We start from the raw sequence: 24,328 nt of genomic DNA on the forward strand, positions 1-24,328 counted from the left end.
TAGCGGTAATTATGATAAATTCCCAGAAAATTCCCAGGAAGCAAAGGCCCTCCCCCTCTGAATGTCTGTGTTTCCCCCGCACAGGTCCATGTTAAAGTCTCGGTTCCCAAAGGGATCAAGTTCGTGGGCCATCCCGGCAAACACCACCTGACCCGGAAAAAATGCGTGGCTCCCGGAGAGGCCACGCCCACATTCATCGTCCTGTCGTTCACCGAGCTGGGCTCTGCTAACATCACAGGTGAGATGTGCTCCCGTACCTGTCCACGCGTGTACTGTAGTAGCGAGCTGGGCTCTGCTGACATCACAGGTGAGATGTGCACCTGTACCTGTCCACGCGTGTACTGTAGTAGCGAGCTGGGCTCTGCTAACATCACAGGTGAGATGTGCACCTGTACCTGTCCACGCGTGTACTGTAGTAGCGAGCTGGGCTCTGCTGACATCACAGTGAGATGTACCCTGTATCTGCCACGCGTGTACTGTAGTAGGGCTGGAGCTCTGCTGACATCACAGTGAATGTGGCTCCCATACCTGCACATTGTGTATGTGTAGCAGAGCTTGGCTCTACTAACATCACAGGTGAGATGTGCTCCCGTACCTGTCCACGCGTGTACTGTAGTAGCGAGCGGGGCTCTGCTGACATCACAGGTGAGATGTGCTCCCATACCTGCCAACACGTGTACTGTAGTAGCGAGCTGGGCTCTGCTGACATCACAGGTGAGATGTGCTCCCGTACCTGTCCACGCGTGTACTGTAGTAGCGAGCTGGGCTCTGCTGACATCACAGGTGAGATGTGCACCTGTACCTGTCCACGCGTGTACTGTGGTAGCGAGCTGGGCTCTGCTGACATCACAGGTGAGATGTGCACCTGTACCTGTCCACGCGTGTGCTGTAGTAGCGAGCTGGGCTCTGCTGACATCACAGGTGAGGTGTGCTCCCGTACCTGTCTACGCGTGTACTGTAGTAGTGACATTTGAGAAATACAAGCAAGATCTGCTTATTTGAGAATTTCCTGTGTGGGGCTGCTTCTCTGTATGTGTACATTTTTTGTTGTTGTTGAGAAAACCAAGAACTTTCAAGGGATCAGGAATCTATGAAGGTGCACAAAACAATAAAATGCTACCAATTCTTATATATTTAATTTACACACAGCAGGACCCTGAGGAAAAGGGCTGCTCTTCAAAAATATCTTTGCAAAGAAAAAAAAAAAAAGTAGTTCTTGGTATTACTGATGACACAAGAGGTGCCATCATTGGTGGTCAAACCGGAGGTTTTGCTCTGAAAAACGACCTGAAGAACATAGGGGCCGGTCGTACAAAAAAACAAACAATAACAAAAAAACAGGACCTGGGGCCCCAGCGGGCCCCAGCGGGAGGGCAGGCGGGAGGGCAGGCAGGGGGGTAGGCGGGGCTGCGCTGGGACACTCTGTGGCATGTTGATGAGTTTGCGGGTCACTGCAGGTCAATGGCCCCCCTGCGGTTTCGCCCCTGTCCCCCCGGGCCCCCCGAACCTTCCCTCTCGGTACACACACACAAAAGGGGCGCATTAGAACACCAGCACATCCCAGCACCGCCCCCCCCCCACCCACCCACGGAAGATTTTGCGTGTGTGTGTGTGTGTGTGTGTGTGTGTGTGCGCGCCTGTGTGTTCTGTTTGGCATCTGCTTTGTTATTTTATTCTGTAAGGCATTTTATGTGTAAATGTGTCAAGCCTTGATTTTTATTTTCTGTGCATGCATGCAAGGCATATAGCAGGCCTTGCTTACTCCTTTAAAAACATAGCAGTTAGAAGTGAACTGCCCCACAGAACTACAGCTGTGCAAGTTCTGCAATCTTGTTGGATCGTCGTTCGTGGCGAGCTTCTACGTTTTTGATTTCATCGCCGAGTGCTCTTCGTGAGAGTTCTCTTTATTTTGAAAGCACTCATGGTCAAGTTTAAGCTGTCGTACTCAACATGTATGTGGATCGGGGGTTGTTGGGTGGCTCATCCTGTTATGGCACTGATCCAATGTGTGGAAGAGCCTGGTATTGAATCTGTACTCTGTGACTATCAAATTTGTCAGCAGCTGCATTGAAGGAATGAAAAATTAACTGTTGCCTATTTCCCATTGCTCTGGGAGGGAGGGATTCGGTCAGCAGGGTTGGTCGTGTCTGGTTGCTCACCGGCGACCCCTACTGGCCAATCAGACACCCGCGGCCTGCTTGCAGAACCTGCACGTTGAGCATCTTCTACCAGCTCATCTTTATGCAACCACAACTTAAAGTGGCTGTGGTGTGAAAAGAAGCAGCTGCTTGACATCACGTCAAAAAAAGCCCCAAAAAAAACAATCAAGCATAGAGCGTTGCCGTGGAGTGAATTCCCACAGGGAAAAACCCTGCAGGGTCAGAAACCCGGTCGTGTTCTGACCCTGCCAGGGTCGTGTTCTGACCGTGCAGCGGTTGTGTTCTGACCGTGCAGCGGTTGTGTTCTGACAGTGCAGCGGTTGTGTTCTGACAGTGCAGCGGTTGTGTTCTGACCGTGCTGGGGGTCGTGTTCTGACCGTGCCGGGGTCGTGTTCTGACCGTGCCGGGGATGTGTTCTGACCGTGCCGGGGTTGTGTTCTGACAGTGCCGGGGATGTGTTCTGACCGTGCCGGGGTTGTGTTCTGACAGTGCCGGGGTCGTGTTCTGACCGTGCCGGGGTTGTGTTCTGACCGTGCCGGGGTTGTGTTCTGACCGTGCCGGGGTTGTGTTCTGATCGTGTGGGGGGGTCGTGTTCTGACCGTGCCGGGGTCGTGTTCTGACCGTGCCGGGGATGTGTTCTGACCGTGCCGGGGTTGTGTTCTGACCGTGCCGGGGTTGTGTTCTGACCGTGCCGGGGTTGTGTTCTGACAGTGCGCGCCGTGGCCTACAGCGAGCCAGGCTGCTGCGCCGACGGGCTGCCGTCGCCCAAGACCGGCAAGAGCGGCGGCGAGGACCAGGAGGACCGGAGGACCCCCGCCGGCGTGGACTACGTGCGCAGGAGCGTCCTGGTGGAGGTGAGAGACGGGTGGAGCCATGTTAAACCTGAGGTCTCAAACTCATTTTCCCAGAGGGCCGCAGTACCTGTTTTTTTTCCACACTCTGCTGCTTAATTTAGGTCATTGATTTAGCCAGTCGGTGACCCGACCAATGAGCAGCCAGTATCCAGAGCCTAAAATGGCTGCTTATTGAATGTAAACCAGAAAAGTGTGACCTTTCTGACCTAGCCTATGCTTACTGTGTGCAACGGACTTAACGTGTTCATGGCTATGAATAACTGTTACATAATGAGTATTTGTACCTTATCGGACCTGTGTTTTGTAGTTTTTCCAATGACCTTCGGTATGCGCTTTTGATACGTCGCTTTGGATAAAAAGCGAATCAAATGTAATGTAATGTAAAGTGTGTGTGCAGACAGTGCGGCCCTCCCAGACTGGAGTGGGCGAGTCTTGCTGTAAACACTGTTGCAGAACCCCACGTTATTGTCACCTGGAAGGTAATGAAATGTGTAACTGGACAGATTTTGTTCTTCCTCCTCTACAGCCTGAAGGCCTGCCCAGAGAGTACACCTACAGCGTGTTCTTCTGTCCCAACGGTCAGTACCGTCCTCCCGCCTCAGCGCCAGAGCTGGCTCCCATTCATTTAACCCTGTAAAGCTGTGAGGTCACAAACATGTGACTAGAATGTTCTTTACTGAACATTCTAATGCTGATGTACCAATCAGTACTGGTAAATCAAAGCAATAGTGTTCTAGAACACTGACTGAAAAAAAAACACATTCTAAAAGACCTTCTCTTCAAGAGTTTAAAATGCATTCTTGATTTAGACATCAATACAGTACCTGCAGTTTGCCAAAACAAGAAGCATCTATTCTCGCCAATATTCAGGAATGAAAAGCATTCTTTGGAAACACGATTGGATTTTCCGACTTATACCATATTTCAGTAAAAAATTTACAGAGATCTGAAGGAACATTTTCAGATCTTTCTGGCACCTGAAGAACTGCAGTATTTAAAATATTTATTTGACCCAGGTCTACTCGGCACACAGATCAAGTCAACCTACTGAGACTGTTACTGCAATGGGATGGGCTCTCAAACACTGTATGTGTGGGGATTGCAAATGGGAGAACCATAAAAAATAGCTGTTAGTATAAAAAACAGAAAAAATATAGAAGTTTTTCCACACTCTGCTACTTAAGATCTGCTCTTTGATCAGTGATTAGAACCATGACATAAAGGAGAGATGCCTGAGGGTGTACTGGTCATGTAGTTTTTTTTTCGATTTTTTTGGCTCTACCTCCGTCTTCGCAGAGAGGATCCACATCTCCACCCCGAACAAGTACGAGTACCAGTACGTGAAGAAGCCGGCCCGCATGGCGCACTTCGAGGTGGCGGTGAAGACGCACAACGACGCCCACGTCGCCCTGTCGCCCAGCCCGCACGACAGCGCCGAGATGCTGGAGATCGTGCTGGGCGGGCGGCAGAACACCCGCTCCTGGGTCTCCCTGGGCAAGATGGGCGAGCAGGTGGCCAGCGCCCCCACGCCCGGCGTCCTGTCCTGGGACGAGTTCCGCAGCTTCTGGATCAGCTGGCGGGGCGATGTGCTGCAGGTGAGGGGGGGGAGCGGGGTCGGGTGGAGAGGGTGGGGGCGGGGTTTGGGGCAAAGTGGGCGGGGCAGTGCTCTGAACACTCCCTCTGTAAATGCACTGATGTTCTGGAATGCAAGTCCTGAACAGCACAATATGAGTGACCTATCAATGCAGGGCTCTACGCTAACTGTGTTTCAAGGAGAGCACATGCTCCTCAGTGGAAAGAAGCACACTAGCTGATCCCAACTAGTAGAATGTGCTCCTGAATGATCTTTCCAGTCAACCAATAATGCTTTTTGACCAGGGAGTCAAACCTGCAACCCCTGAGTTACAAGCCCAGTTTTCTCGCCGTTATGCGTGCACTGCTACCCCGGGACAGGAAGTGAGGCGGGACAGGAAGTGAGACGGGCCGACAGAGGCGCGGCGTGACTGACACCCGTCTGGACCTGGCGGAGGTCCTGGTGCCGGGGCTCCAGTTTAATGACACGCCTGTGAGGTCACATGGGACGGGGGGGGAGGGGGGGGGGGCGGTGATGTCAGTCAGGACGCACGCCAATCCGTGCCCATTGTGCTCTCCGTCTCCCTGCCGACGGGATGTGAACGTTTCACGTCGGATTTCGCGCAGATTTGACCAGAGGGAGCGCTTTAAAGGCCCGGGACGACGTGAAACGATGTTGCGTGCGATTAATTTTTAGTTGGCTAGAGAGAACTATTTTTCCCCCCTCCTCTGAGTGTATAGCTTACTCCATTTTTTTAGTTTTACAAGTGGCAGCAAATACCGAGGCAGCCACTCTGTTCATTCACAGCGCCCTCTGAAACGGGTCTGGGCTGAACCGAGGTGAAGCGAGCCGCCTTGTTGCCAACGGTCGGCGCCGGATTTTTTACAAGAAGCCGCGGCTCGTAAAAACTCAGCGCGGACGGAACGGCCTTTCGAGTGGAAGCTAATGCGCTTCCGGTCCTTTCTGTTATTGTTGGAAGTCGGGCTGTTCTCTCGGTGGCTCCTTTCCCTCGGCGAGAGGAAGAGTGTTTTTCGAGCGTGACGTGTAATAACTACGCAGCGCTTGGGCCCGGGATCCAACGCCGATGCTAAAATGGCTGGGGTCCATCGCACGCCCCCGTTTGCTTTTGCTGGAAGACCGTGTGGCTCGCCCTGTTCGGTGAGCTGCCGCTGCGTAGTGAGCATGCTCAGAAAACAGCTAGAGATCTGGCTGAGCGGCCGCTGCGTAGTGAGCGTGCTCAGAAAACAGCTAGAGATCGGACTGAGCTGCCGCTGCGTAGTGAGCGTGCTCAGAAAACAGCTAGAGATCTGACTGAGCTGCCGCTGCGTAGTGAGCATGCTCAGAAAACAGCTAGAGATCTGACTGAGCTGCCGCTGCGTAGTGAGCATGCTCAGAAAACAGCTAGAGATCTGACTGAGCTGCCGCTGCGTAGTGAGCATGCTCAGAAAACAGCTAGAATCTGGCTGAGCTGCCGCGCTAGTGAGCATGCTCAGAAACAGCTAGATATCTGCTGAGCTGCCTGCGTCAGTGAGCATGCTCAGAAAACAGCTAGAGATCTGACTGAGCTGCCGCTGCGTAGTGACATGCTCAGAAAACAGCTAGAATCACCTGAGCTGCGCTGGTATGAACAGTGCTCAAACAAGATCGGTTAAACCTAGTCGATATGGCTGACCTACACACTGATCGCCGACCATGTGAACTTCATACTCGCGACCATGGTGAACTTCATCATCAGTCTCAGTCAGACTTCGCGTTTGTAGGCGGCCACTGTCCAAAAACAGCTAGATGTCTGACTGAGCTGCTCGTCAGTAGAATCAGGTGTGTCAAATTTCGGTTGAAATGAAACCCTACAGGACGGTTAGATGTGGTGGAACAGACTTTGAAGACACTGCGTTATACGCTAGGAGAAAAGTGTGCATTCCTATTGGCCGGTGACCTGCTCTGAGCTGATCGATGTCGCATGCCGTGCCACAGGTGGGCCACGGGTTGCAGCCGTCCAATGAGACGGTGTTCCTGCAGTGGGCCGGCCCCCTCCCCGCCCAGGTGAGACACATCGGCTTCTCCACGGGCTGGGGCTCGGTGGGCGAGTTCAAGATCTGGCGCAAGGAGGACTCGGACGAGAACCACAACGAGGCCTTCACCCTGGGCGTGCCGCACAACGTGGTGCCCGGCTCCGAGAGGGCCACCGCCTCCATGATTGGTGAGAGGCCCTGTGATGTCACGCGATTGTCACGCACCGATTGGTCCGCTGAAGTGTCGCTCTCACCGACTTATTTCAACCACCTGTGCGATGAGTTCCTTTTTTTACACACTTTTTAACACTCTGTTTTAACACACTGTTGACTCGCCATCAAAGAAAAGTGACACATGACACAAAATGATACACTGCCCATCTTTATATATGCTGTATGTTGAGATATAACCTAAACATTTAGCATTCCTGTTTCCACAAATAATGGTCCAGTAGAAATTCAAGTCATGCTGGTGCTGTGCATTGTATTGTGGTATTGAAGGCTCAGTTGTTAGGACAGTATAAACATGCATTCTGTCTCCGGGACATACACATGTTAAAGTTGTGATGTGGATTGGGGAAACTTGACTGGAGACTGGAGCACTTGTATGCTGAGATGTTTTTCAAATATGGGAGCTGATCTGGGAGCAGTTTTGCATCCTAGCTTGTAATAGTTTGGGATACGAACAGGAAAACTGATCCTAGGTCAGCACCCGTACTCTGAGACCCTTTCTGAACACGGGCCCCTGGTTTTTTTTTGGCTGTGTCCCAGGGGACGTGATGGGCCCCACCCTCAACAACCTGGACAACCTGCTGCGTCTGCCCTTCGGCTGCGGGGAGCAGAACATGATCCACTTCGCGCCCAACGTCTTCGTGCTCAAGTACCTGCAGAAGACCCACCAGCTCAGCACCGAGGTGGAGGCAGAGGCCACGGACTACCTTCTGCAAGGTGACACACCTGCATTACTACACCTTGCAACTGGCTTAGCTTTCATTTAGCATTGAGCCCGGCGCAGCTACGCGCTAATGTGCCGACGAACTGCACCCGTGTGAGTCTCTGCAGTCTGTGTCATTCAGAGGGTATGGTGTCATGCATCCGAACCGACTTGTATGAACGTCATTTCCTAATCATGCATTTGTGAAATTTTTTTTTGCCATTAACATGGCTGTTCGAATAATAATTTGGTGTGCGAGAGGATGGGGGAAGAAAAAAGATTTTCTGGAATTTTGCTCAATTCTACCCCTTGCACAACTGAAATTGAATTTTAAAACAAGTAGTGAACTTTTACTCAGAGAATGTGAGTGCTGATGGTCAGCTTGGTCTCTGTACGTTCTCACGATGCTGTTCAGCGCTGTGGTAAAAAATCTGGTGCAGTAGTAATACGGCGTTTACCTTCCTCCTCAGGGTACCAGCGGCAGCTGACCTACAAGCGGCAGGACGGCTCCTACAGCGCGTTTGGGGAGAGGGACTCGTCCGGGAGCATGTGGTGAGTTTGGGGGGGGGGGGGGGGGGGGGGGTGGCGACGCACCAACTTCTCAACTCCTCCTCACAGTTTATAACCGGGATCTGGAACTCTGGTGCCTTCAGTCTCAAGTCTCTCAAGAGTTTTTTGTGGGCTTTTTTGGTCAATTAGCGGGCAATTTAGGCCTGGAATACAAGTTGAGCGAACCAAGTGAATGATTTAAAGTGCGTACTTGAGTGCTGAAACACCAGCAGACCCTCCAGGACTGGACCCTAGATCCTGTCCTTATTATGCAGAGAGCGGACGATTTTTTATTTTTAGTTTGTGGGTTTTTAGTTGTGGCTTCGTGTGCGCTTCAGTATATTATTGGTGAAAACACACACAAAAAAAATGAGGAATCACTTTGAGGTTAAAATAAGAAACAGCTTGCTTGAGTGTGACCTCATCTGTTTGTTTCTGTTTCCATTGAGTCCCCTGGGGGTTGGCATTTTGAGTGGACTCATTTCTGCATCGAAGGAGGGGGGTAGGGGCACACACGTCTCATAATATTTTGACTCCTGTCACGAGCTGGGTGGGGGGGGGGGTGATAAATGTCCGAGGCTCTTTTTGGACGTTCGAGCGGAACCATATGACTTCATGGTCCAGCATGTGCCGGGGCGATTTATTAGCCAGGAGTAGAGGGGGCGTGGGGGGAGTGGGGGGTGTGTGTGATTATTTTTAATGGAGGCTCTCTGTAAAGCATCAGGTTAAGTAAACCCCGGAATATTCTACACAAACTCATAATTAGGCCTCTGACACACGTGTTGGGGGGCTGGGGTGATTTGTTTGCTGTTTAAGGCCAGGAGCGGGACACCCCCACACGGGGCATGGGAGAGACCCTGTAATCTCTGCCCTCTGCGTTCTACACATGTGCCCCCCCCTGCCAGGAGGTGTAAGCTTCCGGGGAACCTGCTTTAGCAGGCCACTGCCAGCGGCCCCACAGGCTAACTGACCTACAGGCCGACAGCACTACAGGCTAACTGCCCAACAGGCCGACAGCCCTACAGGCTAACTGCCCAACAGGCCGACAGCCCTACAGGCCGAGAGCACTACAGGCTAACTGCCCTACAGGCCGACAGCCCTACAGGCTAACTGCCCTACAGGACGACAGCACTACAGGCTAACTGCCCTACAGGCCGACAGCCCTACAGGCTAACTGCCCTACAGGCCGACAGCACTACAGGCTAACTGCCCTACAGGCTGACAGCCCTACAGGCTAACTGCCCAACAGGCCAACAGCACTACAGGCTAACTGCCCTACAGGTTGGCTAACCTACTGGATAACTGCCCTACAGGCTGACAGCACTACAGGCTAACTGCCCTACAGGCCAACAGCACTACAGGCTAACTGCCCAACAGGCCAACAGCACTACAGGCTAACTGCCCTACAGGTTGGCTAACCTACTGGATAACTGCCCTACAGGCTACAGCAGCAGTGCTCCTTGTGAAAAGCAATGAGCCAGCTTTTTCTCTTTGATTATGCATTGAACGTTGCATGTTCCATTGAAGAAGCAAAAAAAACTGAAATGAAGCAAAATGTGATCCATGAAGGCATTAAAGATTTGGGCAGCAGCATTTTATAACAGTCGGAGAACTGGGCTATGTGAACCCTAGAGTTGTAGGTTCAATTCCCTCCAGCAAATTGTATCTCGAGTTGTACCTTTGAGCTAGGCGCCTCAACTGAATTTTTTAAAAAGATAAATAAGCCAGCTGTATGAATGGACACTATGTCAAAGTGCAAGTCGCTCTGTATAATTCTCTGCTAAATGCCTGCAATAAAAAAAAATGTTGGGGGGCTGCAATCGACGAGGCGTCCGACTGTGCCGCAGATGTTGAACCTTACGTAAACCCCGCCACGAAGCACTTTATTAATCCATTAGCTAAGTGTTTATACGCGAGAACAATCCACGCTGTGTTTCTAGCGCGCACTTAATCATTGGCAGAGGTCAGTCATTGCCAGGTTAACAGCGCCCTTAATGCTGTGTTAATGTGTCCCGGCCAGGTTAAATAAATGTAGCCACGAGGAAATTGTTGCCCCCTAATTCAGTACGATGACACACGTCGTGTATGAACCTTCTGCATCGTTTGCCCAGTTCAGACAAAAAAAAAAAACAGCGAAAAGTGTTCCCTGAAAAAAACATGTCAGAATGTTGCTTAGTGAAGACTGTGGCTCACAGGATTATTAGCAGATTAAATGACTTTTTGCTCGTTACGAGTTGGCTGAGCGAATCTGTCCTGTCGTTGGGTTCCATATTTAGAATCTTGAAGCGTGTTTAGTGAAAGCATTTTAAATATGTCCTGTTGGCTGATGACTTGGATCTGAACGGACCAATGCTGACACGGGTCCTTCAGTCATAAATGTGTCCGAGGTGCAGCTGTTTGGGGTGTTTGGGGAAGGACTGGGGGGTACACAAAGCCAGCACGCCCCCCCCTCCCCCCAGATATGTACAGAGGTTGTGAAGGAAAGGGGGCGATTTGTCCCGAAACGTTATGTAGGCGGTTTGTAGGCCCTTAAGGGACGCTGGATACCTCTCTTCCACACCGCTCAAACGTCTGGAATGTCTGGATCCTACGAGTGTCACATGAGGTGTCAGCCCGTACTAACCTGCTTCACCAGTGTACGCGCGTGTGCGTCTCAGTACTTAACACTCTGGTTTCAACATGCATATGCTGTCACCTCAGTACTACCACCGTTCAACCAGTGTCACTGCTGTGTGCAGCCTCTGTACACCCTCCTTCAAACATGTCACGACGTGTGCACTCATACTTAACACTCTGCTTCCAAACCAGTGTCACATGACGCTGTGTGCAGTCCTCAGTACTTAACACTCTGGTTCCAAACCGGTGTCACATGACGCTGTGTGCAGCTCTCGATACTTAACACCCTGCTTCCAAACCGACGCCACATCACACTGTGTGCAGCCTTCAGTACTTAACACTCTGCTTCCAAACCCACACCACATGATACTGTGGTCTACGCAGCCCTCCCTTCATAACAGTCTATCTTGTGGGTCCGTGACCACCAAGCTTCCCCTTCGCCGTCTGATTGATTGCTTTTATTTACACTCTGGTGTGGAGTGCGTGTGTGCAGCCCACACAGCATGGATGTTGGTAACCGGTTCGGATTTCAGTTCAGAGGGACAGTTCGGCCCCTAAAAACGAATACAGTCATTTTCTCGCCTCTGGAAGCTCAGGCTTGCGTAAATGTCCTGAAATAGCGGGCTCGGTTTCGGTACTGTTCTGCTCTGGCCTCTCCGGTTCCCTCCTCTTCCACTCGCAAATGAGCCAGTTCCCACATTAGGCTTATCAACAAAAACACGAGCGCTCCATTGGCCACGGACTCGTCGCAAAACCAGGGGTGTCCCGGGAAAATCGGGAGGCCACGGAAAACCGCTCCCCGGGGAAGTTTCCTAATTCCGCAACTCGTGAAACTCTCTCGCTGCAACAAAGGACGTACAGCGAAGCTACGGTGTTGCCATGGCGAAGAGCCCCCTCCCACCCCCCCACCCCCCCACCCCCCCACCACCCCCAATAAACAAAGAAAAAAGAAAAAGTAATCCAAGGGATCTTTTTAAGCGATTTTAAAAAATGGCTGACTATTTTGAATGTGCAGACAGCAGCAGTAACACAGCAACAGCGGCCAGGGTGACGGCTAAACGAGTGGAGAGGTTGAGGGAAAGAGGGATCAGAAAGGCTTGAAAAGAGGGGGTGACGGAAGCCAGGGGTGGTATCTTCACTCCTCCCGCTCACTAAATCACATTTACACTTCTCCCACAGGCCCGCCTTCTCAACGGCGGTGACACGGTATTACTTAACATTATAAAAATTCCTGCCGGCCTCGGCCCCTATCCCTTCTCCCTCTCCGGGGAAGAATAACATCCAGGGCCCGTCCGGGGAAGATTTAATACCGTGGTTTATTAGTTCTTGACCCCCTCCCTGTTTTATTTTTGGCTCGTTTCTTCAGCAAATCCCAAACATGTATTTAAAAAAGCATTATAGCATGTCATGTAATGACCAAAAACATGTGCTTGTTTTGTCTTTTTTGATAAACCGCTTGCCTTGTTGTCCCAATAACACCAGGAGGACTGCCATAATGTCCTGCCATTCAATAATTAAAGTATATTAACAATATAAACCCTGAAGAGTAGGTGTTTTTAGAATTTTTTTTTTTTTCAAAATTACAAGTCAGTGTTCAAGAACAGTGTTTCTCAACCCTGGTCTTGGGGACTCACTGCCCTGCATGTTTTAGATGTTTCCCTGCTCCTACACACCTGATTCAAATTAATGGGTCGTTATCAGGTTCTGCAGAAACACTGTTCTAGAACAACTTACCAGCAGTGGTTCAGTTACCAGCAGTGATTGTGACATCAGCATTAGAATGTTCAGTTAAGAACATTCTCATTTTCATATTTATGATCTTAAAGGTTTCATTAAAGTCTGCAGGTTTCTGTGAGGGCCACTATTGATTTATGAAGGTGTTTATTGGCCCGGTTGGGTTTGTCCGCATTGATTAGCCTGTTTATTTTTTAACATTTTTTAAAAATTTCTCCTCCTGTGTTCTCACTACGGGTTCCGCTCGGAGGGATTGGTTTGTAATGCCTGTCGGAATGAGGAATGCCACCCCGGATTCTCTGTTTATGTGAGCCGGGAATGCTGTTGGGATATTTCGGCATGCAGAAACATACTTGATTTGACATTGTGAAATTCCAGATTCTTGAGACGGAACAGCTGCGGGATCCAGGGGCTGTCAATCTTGTGGCCGCGCCCACCCCTCCCGTGGTCCGCTCCCATCCCTCGCTGTCTAATCTTGGCGTGGCATCGTGTGCAGTTTAGCGAACCGCGTGCGCCCTTTGAGTCTTTTAGGCTGATCGATGATGGGCGCAAGCGCTGCTGGGATTGGGGAGGTGCACATATTTCTGTCATGTTCCAACGGCTGATGTAAATACCAAAACCGTATAGTACATGTAAGACACCCTTTACACTACAGAGTCATTACAGAGTCTACCACTGATATACCACTCTCTCTCTCTTTTTCTCCTTCCCTCCTTCCCTCTTTCTCTTTTTCTCTTGCTCTTTCTCTCTCTCATTCTCTCCCTCCCTCCCTCCTTCCCTCTCGCTTTCTCTCTTGCTCTTTCTCTCTCTCTCTCTCTTTCTCTCCCTCCTTCCTTCCCTCTCTCTCTCCCTCCCTCCTTTCCTCTCTCTTTCTGTTTCTCTCTCTTTGTCTCTCACTCTTTCTCTTGCTCTCTCTCTCTCCCTCCCTCCTTCCCTCTCTGTTTCTCTCTCTCCCTCCCTCCCTCTCTCCCTCCCTCCGGTCAGGCTGACGGCGTTTGTGCTGAAGTCCTTCGCCCAGTCCCGCGGCTTCATCTTCATCGATCCCGAGGAGCTCCGGGCGGCGAAGGCCTGGCTAATCAACCACCAGAGAGAGGAGGGCTCCTTCCCGGCCATGGGCAGGATCCTAAATAAAGACCTGCAGGTACCCCTGAGACACACTGGGGTGGGGGGGGCGGGGGACGGGGACTGGCCCTGGGTGAAATGGAGGGGGGGGTGAAAAATGCAGGGGTTCCCAGTGCCCATTTAATGAGCGAATCCATTTTCTGAAACCCCCCCCACCACCACCACCTTCTTGAAACGCTGCCTCAGATATTCACACAACATTCAGATATATTTCTACACATGTCAAAACCACTGCCTGCACGCTCAGCTCGTGCTGTGAATCTAACTGGCGCAGTATTTCATTTGACTGTGGAAAGTGTGTAAGCTACAGCAATTGTACAGAAAGCTAATTTTTTAAAAACATGGGTCCCATAGCCCACCTCGACCTCTATAAAGACCTGCCGGTGAGTCCAGACCCAAGGTTTGGGAACTTCTGGGTGGATGAACACCGGCAAACTTTTGAGGGGGGTGTGGGGCAGATGGGGGGGCGGGGGGGTCGGTGCTGTTGCTTGACCTGTCAGTCAGTCAGACCTGTGTTTGCCACTGTGTGGGGGGTGACGGGTTATGAAATGTGTCAGCCGAAGAAAGTGCCGGAGATGTAGCGCAGAAACGCTTTGAGGAAACAGATGTGCAGCGCAGCTGGAAAGCAGCTGATTGGCGGGTTGTGTGTGCAGCATGGTATCGCCGGGGCGAACGTTGACCCCCCCTGTTTGTCTTTCAAGGGCGGGATCCATGGGAAAATATCCCTGACCGCCTACGTGGTGGCCGCTCTCTTGGAGACGGGAATATCCACTGAGGTAAGAACCCCCCCCCCCCCCCTCACCCCCCGACCCAACACCATGTCACTCTCCCCATAAAGACCTTCGTCTCCTCTCCACTCCCTGTTACACACTTCAGTCCATGCGCCTCAGGGCCTGATTCGCTACGCGCACGCAAAAGCAATAACGTGACCAGTGATTGGTGCAGGAGAAATACCATGACCAATCGTTGGTTGTGTTATTGGTTTTGCCTGTGCTAAATGGTTTTGCTGAAGGTCTTGGTAAATCAGGTAGGGGTCTTCAGCCCTGGTCTCGGAGAGAACACAAGCTCTGCTTGTTTTTGTTTTCACCTTAAAATCAGAACCCAGTTGAGACCCAAGTAACCAGGGGAGGTGAGTTAACTGTCTAATCAACTGTCCTAATTGGTTAATTAAGTGCAGAGTAACAATGAAAGCCAACAGACCCTGTAGCTCTCGAGGAACAGGGCGTGGAGATCACTGATCTACAGCAACCTTCTCTCAGGACTTCTCTCTCTGGCTCCTAATCCTGAGGCTAATTCACACTGGCTGCAGAGGATCACTGGGCAAGGCCTCGAGCCTTCAGAGTTTACAGTCAGGATCTCTTGCTTACTCACTCACTGCTGGAGATGGATGTCCTGGCCTGACCTCAACATTGTTTTATTGTTCTCCAGTGACGGTAATGTAATCGCTTACCTCACTGGCCGTATCGAACGATTTATACCGAGAGACGAGCTGGAGACAGTCCGGGCCGCGAAAAAACTGACGCCTGGTCCCGCATTCCTGTTAGTGAGGTTTCATCAGCTTCCTCCCTCTCCCCAAAGCTTCTGTATTCTGTATCATTAAAGTTTAGAAATAACAAAACCAGACAAGATGACAATCTGGAACATTCAATTCTTTTTTTTGTTATTGTCATTTAATATGGCCTCGAAAGATGAGCAGTTGAACTTTAGGGATTTGAGGGCCAGGTCCACATTCTTACAAATGTGTTGATGAGCCAGCTTGACTGTTGTCTCAGTGTGTCATGTGTCGTAACCTAACGCGATACAAAATTTATGGGATTTTTTTTGAGAAGCTTGAAGTAGGTGTTTCTAACTCAAATGTCGCTGCTTGTTCGTTCGCCGGCCGATCTCGTACAGTTACGGCACAACGGCGCGTTCTAGAATGTGAAGAAGTACGCAGGGTTGTCCTCCCTCTTCAAAACGAACTGCAGAGCTCTTCCTTTTTTTAAGTGCTCTGCCTCTGAGGTACAAAATTAAAAGGACACTTCACATCAAAGTAAGGGCCTCCTGTAGCTTAAACGTAAAACTAAATTACAAGGCGATTGTTCACTCTCTTTTTTCTTTGGTCGTGTCGTCCACATACCTGCAAATGGGGTACATCTGGGCTTTCACTGGCTGCAGGAATGTTAACCCTTTTGAGGTGTGAGATCACAAATATGTGATTAGAATGTTCTTGACTCAACGCTCTAATGCTGATGTAACAGTCACTGCTGGTAACTGAAAGCAGTGGAGTTCTAGAACACTGCCTTATAATTATGAAAAAACATTCCAAAAACACCTACTCTTCAAAGTGTTATTTAGCATTGCAATGAGTATGTTGGATATGTAGAGGCCTGTGAGTAAGTGCTGGTGCCAAACAGATTGAAGTGGAGTTGGGTTTCAGACCATTATATTAAAGTGCCTTTTCCTTCTGATGTTGAACTCTGGTTAGCATGCAACCTGTTGCCCCAAGTCGATGTTTGACACATTGTACAGTACACAAAATCTGTGAAAGGAAAACTGAAGAAAAGGTTGCACTTTTAAAATCTGTCTATACACTGTCTATAGCCATTTTGACTATTCACAAATAATATAAACTGTAGGCTATAATAGTTGCTTTGAACAAATGTTATATTGGAATATTATGTTTGCAGTGGTGATATACTGGAATACTATATACAGTGTAATAACACACTGACTGTTTGGAGTGTTTTGTACTGGATGTATTAGGCTATTAGATACATTAGTTGTGCTGCACTAATAAGTACTTACACAAACCACCATAGACTTATATGGTGTGATGTGACCTTCCATCAGTGTTAGAAATGACATCAGAATTATATGGTGATATGGCGCATTAATGTGCCTGTGTGTGTGTTCCATCGACAGGAGGAGAAGATGGCCGTCGCCAAGGCCAAGGGCTTCCTGGAGACCAACACGTACTCCGCAGACGACCCGTACACCACGGCCCTGTCTGCATACGCCCTGGCCCTCCTACGCAGCCCCTACGCCCCGTTAGCGCTGCGGCGGCTCAACCACATGGCTATCACACAGGGTACCTCAGAAGTGCACGTCTGTGTGTGTGTGCGTGTGTGTGCGCGTGTGTGTGTGTATGTGTGTGTGTGTGTGTGTGTGTTGTGTGTGTGTGTGGTGTGTGTGTGCATGTATGTGTGTGTGTGGGTGTGTGTGTGTGTGTGTGCATGTATGTATGTGTGTGTGTGCGTGTGCGTGTGTGTCTGTGTGTGTTTGTGTTGTGTGTGTGTGTGGGTGTGTCCATGTGTGTGTATGTTGTGTGGGAGTCTGTGTGTGTCTGTGGGTGTGTGTGTGTGTGTGCGAGAGACTGTGTCCATGTGTGTGTGTATGTCTTTGCTCTCCCTTAATTCCCCTACGAGGACATTAAAGACATTCGTTACTTTCTCCATATTTTCTATGTTCATGCGGACGGCTAGTTATCCACGGTAAACTGTGCCGTGATCCTGGGTCTTCTCCTTTACACCTCTCTCATTGTGCAGACGGCTTCACTCACTGGAGTCTGACTGGCAGCACGGTGACAGACGAGGACACCTTCATGGGGTTCAGCGACGGACTCTCACAGTCAGGTACAGCAGGACCTCTCCACCTGGACACACCTGCTATGCTGACCCTCACAGACCTGCTCGTAGCGGTGCCGTCGGGCTTCTGATTTCTTGATTTCATTTCAAGTGTGTTATTATGTTTGTCCAAGTTCGTAGTAATGTGAGCCTGACCAGGTTGACACTCGGGTGTGAAACCGGGTCTGCAATTCAGTCATCGGAAAAAAAACCTTAATTGGAAAACTTCAGCCATTTCTTTGGTGCAGTTGGTGAATTTATTTAGTTTAGTCAACTGTTTATGTAGCAGGGACCATGCACACTTAAAATGAAATTGCACCAGAGTTAGCTTCAAGGTAATTTACATCCGCCGTCCCTGAGCAGGAAGTAAAATCAAATGCAATACGGACCAACAATATAATACAACACAATGTAATAAATAGCAATTTCACAAATATTTAGAATCAGTAAAATTAAGAATGAAGAAATAGTCATTACAAAGGTAACTACTGGTGAGAACATGATTGTGTGGTCTTAAACCAGAGCACACAGTCCTGTACTGATCAGAGGAAGGTTGAAGGTTAAAAGGTGAAGTTTCAAGGTTGAAGGTTCAGAGTTGAAGGTTGACAGTTGAGGGTTGTCTTTTGAAGGTCGATGGTTAAGGGTTGAAGTTTGACAGTTCAGGGTTGATGCTTGACGGCTGAATGTTGAAGGTTGAGGGTTGAAGGTTTATGGTTGACGCTTGATAGTTTAAGGTTGGAGGTTGAAGATCAAAGGTTAGAGGTTGAGGGTTGGATCTTAAAGGTTAAAGGTTGAAGGTTGAAGGTTGATGGTTGACGCTTGATGGTTGGAGGTTGGAAGTTGGAGGTTAAAGGTTGAGGGTTAAAGGTTGAAGGTCGTGGTGCCTGACGTGACTCTGTGTGTGTGTGTGTGTCTGTCTCAGTGGTTTCCGCAGAGGTGGAGATGACCGCCTACGGGCTCCTGACCTACACCCTCCTGGGCGACGTGGCCTCCGCCCTGCCCGTGGTCAAGTGGCTCTCCCAGCGGCGCAACGCTCTCGGGGGCTTCTCCTCCACCCAGGTGCCCCTCCCTCTACTGCCCTCTTGCCCTCGTACCCGCCACCGGCAGCAGTTTTACCGCTGCTTTTGTTTCTTTCTTAGTGCATGATGCCGCTTGTGCAGTGCTGGATACTCTCTAAACCGGCGTTCACTCTTCCTCTCCTGGGGAATCACAGCATGTTGCTGTTTTTTTTTTTGTTTTCATCCTAAAATCAGCAGCCAATTCAGACCCAGTAATTACCTGTGTAATCTGCTGCTTTAATTGATCAATTAAGCGCTCGTTAATGAAAGCCTGGACACCTTGCAGCTCTCAAAGGGCAAGATGGTGAATAATGAGCCAAGATGCATCACGGCTGAAAGGCCCGTTCTTGTCATTCTGTGCTCTTATTGTCTTTTATTGTGTACCTGACTACATTATCTTTTTACACAAATGAAGCCAATGCTCTGTATTCATAAAGCATCTCAGGGAAGGAGTGCAGATCTGGGATCAGTCTTGACTCACAATGGGCGAGGTTATGACACGGAGAGGGGGAGACGTGATCCTAGGTCGGCAGTTCCGACTCGCGTGCTTCATGAGTGCGGTCATGTGTCGCTTGCGTCTGATTGGGCGATCTTTTTTTTCCCCCGCAGGACACGTGTGTGGCTTTGCAGGCCCTGTCAGAGTACGCCATCCTCTCCTACGTCGGGGGGGTCAACCTCACCATTTCCCTGGCCTCCACCAACCTGGACTTCCAGGAGACCTTCGAGCTCCACCGGGACAACAAAAAGATCCTGCAGAGCGCCGTGGTAATGTCTCCCGTAAAGTGGCTAGCGACCCCTGCTGGATAAAGGAGTGAACTGCACCCCCCGCACACACTTCCGTGCCTGACCGAGTAAATCCTTATGGGCTGTGGCTCAGTAAAAAAATGGGGGCAATTTCTTCGCAATCTGAAGGTTAACGTAATGAGCTGAGCTGCTCAGCATTTCATAACCCAGGTCCCCGCGGCGACAGCCGCTTGACATGTTGCGCCGTGAACTTTTTGCCGCCGCGGAGAAGCGGAGTTCTGATCGTTTCGCTCGAGCAGTCAGACCCGCGGAGCGTGATGAGGCTTGCCTGCGATCCGGCACACGCTCTCCCTCTCTCTCTCTCTCTCTCTCTCTCTCTATCTCACTCTCTCACTCTCCTTCACTCTTTCTCACCCTTTCTCTCACTACACACCTCATTCTCCCTTCTCTCTCTCTCGCTTCTCCCTTTCTCTCTCTCTCTCCACCACAACTCGCACTCTCCTCACTCTTATCTCGCTCTTCTCCTCCCACCTCTCACCTCTTCACTATTCCTTTTCTCTCTCTCTCACACACAACACCATCTTCCTCATCTCATCTCACTCTCCTTCACACTTTCCAACGCTTTCTCTATCTCTCACATACACACACACTTTCCCCCTCTTTCTCTCTCTCGCTCTCTAACACACATACACTTTCCCCCTCTTTCTCTCTCTCTCTCTCTCTCTAACACACACACTTTCCCCCCCTCTCTGTCTCTCTCTAACTCTCTTTCTCACTCTCTAACTCTCCTGACGTCCTGTCGGTGCCGCTGCAGTTCATTGTGATTTACGCCCCTTCCCGTCGAACGGGGACGCCGATTACGAGCGCCACATTTCCTCCTCCGTGGCGCGGACGTAGATTCGGTGGTTTTTTCGCGTGCGATATCGTGGTGGTGTGTGCCGTTCGGGGGTGTGGGGGGGGGGGATTCCCTGCCCTCTGTGTGGTTCTCCCTCATAATTAGCCATGTCAGTTTAATTGTGTGTAATTTAGCTGCTGCTGAGATGTTGCCAGAGAATGCCTGCTTTCTTAGGAGCCTCAAGCACAAATGCAGTTCTGAATCTCTCTCTCTTTCTCTCTCTCTCTCTCTCTATGCCTCACTCTCTCCCTCTACCTCCCTCCTTATCTCTCTCTCTCTCTGCCTCACTCTCTCCCTCTACCTCCCTCCTTATCTCTCTCTCTCTCTGCCTCACTCTCTCCCTCTACCTCCCTCCTTATCTCTCTCTCTCTCTGCCTCACTCTCTCCCTCTACCTCCCTCCTTATCTCTCTCTCTCTCTCCTCCTCTCTCCCTCCTACCTCCTCTCCCCTCTCTCTCTCTCCTCCTCACTCTCTCTCTCCCCCTCATCTCTCTCTCTCCTCTCTCCTCTCCTCCCTCCACTCTCTCCTCTACCTCCTCACTCTCTCTCTCTCACTCTCTTGCTCTGTCTCTCTCGTTCTCTCAGATTCCCAGCATCCCCACCGGATTGTTTGTCAGCGCAAAGGGAGAGGGCTGTTGTCTGATGCAGGTATAGTTTTGGCCCCCACCCCACACCCCCTCACAACCCAACCCACCCCACCCTCACCTGCACTGCCAGCCCCCCTCCTCCGAGGCCTACCCCCATGGCTTTGGCTCGTAAAAAAATCCTTGCTCATAAATTTGGGATGATCTGGTAAAACTTTTTCAGTGCAGGGGGTAGGGCGGTTGGTCCATTTCCAGCTGCAGAGACCCCCCCCCCCCCCCCCGGACGGAACACTTTATTTTCCTGTACCTTGTCCCTAAAAAAACAAAAGCGGCCTTTCAAAGCGGGGGTCTTCAGGACGACCGCAGAGCGGGGTTCTGGACAGGCTGTTCTGATCCAGTACAGACTGTTCTCTGGAACATAAGAATAAGCCGTCTTAGACGAGGCACCCGTTGGTATCGACGCGATACAATTAGTGATTCTGAGAAATAAGTATTCTAAGTATTTTCATGAAAGGTCACTGAGGGGAAACGGTTTGAGCACGCGGTCCGCCTCACTGGCTGTGTGCTGGAATACGTGTTGCTTACTGGTCTGAAATTGCTGTAATACGTGTTGCTTACTGGTCTGTATTTTTCAATCAGATAAAACTCATTCACCTGAATGGGAATGAACTTATTTTGTTTTAGTCTTAGGTCTCTGGAACCACATATACTTTTATTTTCACATTTGTACAAATGCAGTGATGAAACTGAAACGATGAGAAGCACTGTGTGTGTGTGTGTGTGTGTGTGCATACATGCTTAAAGATGTGTTTTGGAAAATCATTTTTATGGACTCCATTCAGTCATGGTTATGAGATGGTTGGACTTACCTTGTAGACTAACCAAGCCTAGGAATGCAACTATTCAACTACTTCAAGTACCTTTGCTTGATTATCTTGGATTGTCAACATGACCACAGACAGTCTGTGGAAATCGGACCAGGAAACCAGCCCAGTTCTCTGCCTCCAGTGATATAATCTAAACCAGGGGTGTCAAACTGACTCCCAAGGGGGCCGCAGTGTCTGTTTTTGGGGTTTCCTTTCAATCATCTGCAAATGAAGGCCTTGCGAACGAGGTGTGTGGATTCGTTAGCTAATCGGTGACTTAAGTGAACCACTGGTGCCCAAAATGTTGTGAAAACCAGCAGACGCTGGGGCCCTCCGGGCCTGGAGCCTGACGCCTGTGATGTAACCCTAACCCGGCCCTGCTTGACGTCTCCAGATCGATGTGTCGTACAACGTGCCCGACCCCGTGGCCAAGCCGGCCTTCCAGCTGACGGTGAACCTGAAGGAGCCGCGCCCGGAGAGGCACGCCCCGTCCCCCTCCTCCCCCGCCTCCCCCCGCCCCCCCGGCGCCCGCCCCCGCTCCCGCGCCGACAACCGCTCGGAGCTGAGCCGCGCCCGCCGCGCCCCCGCCGACGACGACGACCCCGCCGCCCACCAGGACCACCTGGAGTACCGCGTCACCCTGGAGGCCTGCACCAGGTGAGGGGGGGCGGGGGACGGGGGGCATCGCGGGTCGGGGGGGGTGGGGGGGGAGGGGGCAGACCCGGATCACATATGCGTCTGAAATGCACTATCGGCCATATTGTGGGTCGATGAGACGAGGGCGGTTGTTTGACGAGAGTGTTTTGAGAAGAAAACTTTAATCGGCGCGAACAGTCAGAGTCTCCTGACAGGTAGTCGTAGTCGTAGCCGAGGTCCGACGCGTCGAGTCTCGAGTCTCCAGGTTAAAGACCAGGCTGATCCCCTCGATCAGCTGGTGAACGGTTGTCACGGAAACTGTCGTTGTTTGATTTCCCATTTTTATGTGGACTGCGCAGGCTTCGCTAATTTTTTTTGTTTGTTTTTTTGGGTTTTTTTAGTTGTAAATGTTGCCGTTTCTTCGCCTGCTGTGCTGCTGCAGGTTTGATCTGAAATGCGATCGCTGTACTGCAGCTCCTCGCTGCCGGCGACATGCTCAGGAGTGCGCGTTGTTGGCAGTCGAGGGTTGTCGTTAAGCCCGCCTGGCGTGTCGATGTCCTAGCAAGACACCTAACCCCTAACTGCTCTGGATGAGAGGCATCAATTGTAGCGCTTCGGATAAAGCGCATATAAATGAGTCCATTTACGTACTCTACAGTCCGGCCGAGAGATCAGCTCTCGCTCTGATCGGACCTCGCACGCACTTATCTGAGACACACTCATTTACTCATTACATTACTGAGATCTAGCGCCACGTGCTCTTATATGGCGCGTTGTGATGCTACATTGCATTAGTGCATGGCATTTAGCAGACGCTCTTATCCGAGACTTACACACTTACCAGATTTTACATTGTATCCTTTATACAGCTGATACAACTGAGCATTCGTTAAGTACCTGCTCAGGTTAGGGTTGGTAGGTTAGTCTCATACACGCAGTGCTTTACCCGAACGACCTGCGATCTTTCGGTTACAAGCCCAGCTCCTTAACCACTGTGCCACACTCCGTCCCACTCAGTCTTTACGCGCTGGCAAAGTCTGAAAACGCCCGCCCGTCCCCGAGCCGACCAAAACATAAAATCACAGTTTCCTGAACATGGGTGGACAAAAAAATGGATTTTTATCATTGTCTGCAATCTGCAGGGATTGTTCTGGTGTTTATATGGCAGAAGTGTTTTTAAATTGGTCTGCTGGACGGTGTGCAGGGGATGTCAGACATTTGTTTTTATCACGTCTTTTTAGAGCAGCCCTTGTCCATTTAGATGAAAGTGTAGCCTATTACAGTTCATTTGGAAAGATAGTAACGGTAAGTGGGTGTCTGGCTGAGGAATTCTGGAAACCGTTTATCGAGTAGTGTAGCAACTGTGTGCTATTATACATGGCCCTCATAACTTGGTTTGACATTAAGTTACATTGTTGTCTGTTTCTGAATCAGGGTAATCCAAGCTGGCTTGAATTGTATGGCTACAGTAGAGTATGTTGTCTCACACTGATACAGTATTTTAAGGTGATTTGAGCTCTATGGTTGCATTATGTCTCTCATATGTCCATCAAGATCCATGTATTCTAGTTTGTTTGAGCTCTATGGTTGTATTGTGTCTCTCATATGTCCATCAAGATCCAGAGTATTCTAGTTTGTTTGAGCTCTATGGTTGCATTGTGTCTCTCATATGTCCATCAAGATCCAGAGTATTCTAGTTTGTTTGAGCTCTATGGTTGTATTGTGTCTCTCATATTCCAATAAGGATCCAGAGTATTCCAGGGTGACTTAAGCTCTGTGGTTGTGTTGCATCTTTCACACATTCTAGGCAGAATTTTACCTCTGTGGTCTCTGTGCTCTCTCTCTCTCTCTCTCTCTCTCTCTCTCCTGTTCAGGTGGCTGCACTCCGGTTCCTCCAACATGGCCGTGCTGGATGTCCCACTACTGTCTGGCTTCCGTGCTGATGTGGAGAGCTTGGAGAAGGTATTAACTGCCAAGTGCCGGTGTTCACACTTGCATACCTGCTCACACGCATTGAGCACACTAACGCACACAAACACCAGCACACACATGTACATTCACGTATACGTTCTAACTCACACACGTTCCACACATATACATGCCAATACACACGCATGCACACACACACACACTCTAAAAATAGGAACTCACACACTCCCAAAAGACACAAACAAACATGTTTAAGATGTCGTCATCATGAATGCCTCAAGCTCTCCAAAAAAAGAAAAAAAACATTTATCACCCACCATGTGTGGGCCTGTTCCTGCGTCCTGGGACAGTGGCTGACCCCCCTGGAGTCCCCGTGTGTGGAGCAGGATGTTTTTTGGGGAGGGGGGGTGGGGGGGGTGAGGCCGTACCCCCCGGGGAGACGGCGGTTGGCGCTCTTTT

The 24,328-nt window shown here is 50.2% G+C and overlaps 1 protein-coding gene across 1 annotated transcript in view; it reads left to right on the top strand.

Annotated features, from left to right (window-relative positions):
* cpamd8 (C3 and PZP like alpha-2-macroglobulin domain containing 8) overlaps positions 1-24,328 on the top strand; it is a 62,356-nt gene that overhangs the window by 21,308 nt on the left and 16,720 nt on the right. The window contains exons 21-36 of the mRNA XM_064334030.1: positions 85-238; positions 2,871-3,013; positions 3,540-3,591; positions 4,310-4,608; positions 6,561-6,786; positions 7,370-7,546; positions 8,003-8,084; positions 13,416-13,572; positions 14,255-14,329; positions 16,458-16,623; positions 17,081-17,167; positions 18,081-18,217; positions 18,826-18,981; positions 20,440-20,502; positions 21,699-21,961; positions 23,815-23,902. Coding sequence (XP_064190100.1) covers positions 85-238; positions 2,871-3,013; positions 3,540-3,591; positions 4,310-4,608; positions 6,561-6,786; positions 7,370-7,546; positions 8,003-8,084; positions 13,416-13,572; positions 14,255-14,329; positions 16,458-16,623; positions 17,081-17,167; positions 18,081-18,217; positions 18,826-18,981; positions 20,440-20,502; positions 21,699-21,961; positions 23,815-23,902 — 2,325 coding nt within the window. The remainder of the gene's footprint in view (positions 1-84; positions 239-2,870; positions 3,014-3,539; positions 3,592-4,309; positions 4,609-6,560; positions 6,787-7,369; positions 7,547-8,002; positions 8,085-13,415; positions 13,573-14,254; positions 14,330-16,457; positions 16,624-17,080; positions 17,168-18,080; positions 18,218-18,825; positions 18,982-20,439; positions 20,503-21,698; positions 21,962-23,814; positions 23,903-24,328) is intronic.

Source organism: Anguilla rostrata, chromosome 4, assembly GCF_018555375.3.
Source record: "Anguilla rostrata isolate EN2019 chromosome 4, ASM1855537v3, whole genome shotgun sequence".
Lineage (NCBI taxonomy): Eukaryota > Metazoa > Chordata > Actinopteri > Anguilliformes > Anguillidae > Anguilla > Anguilla rostrata.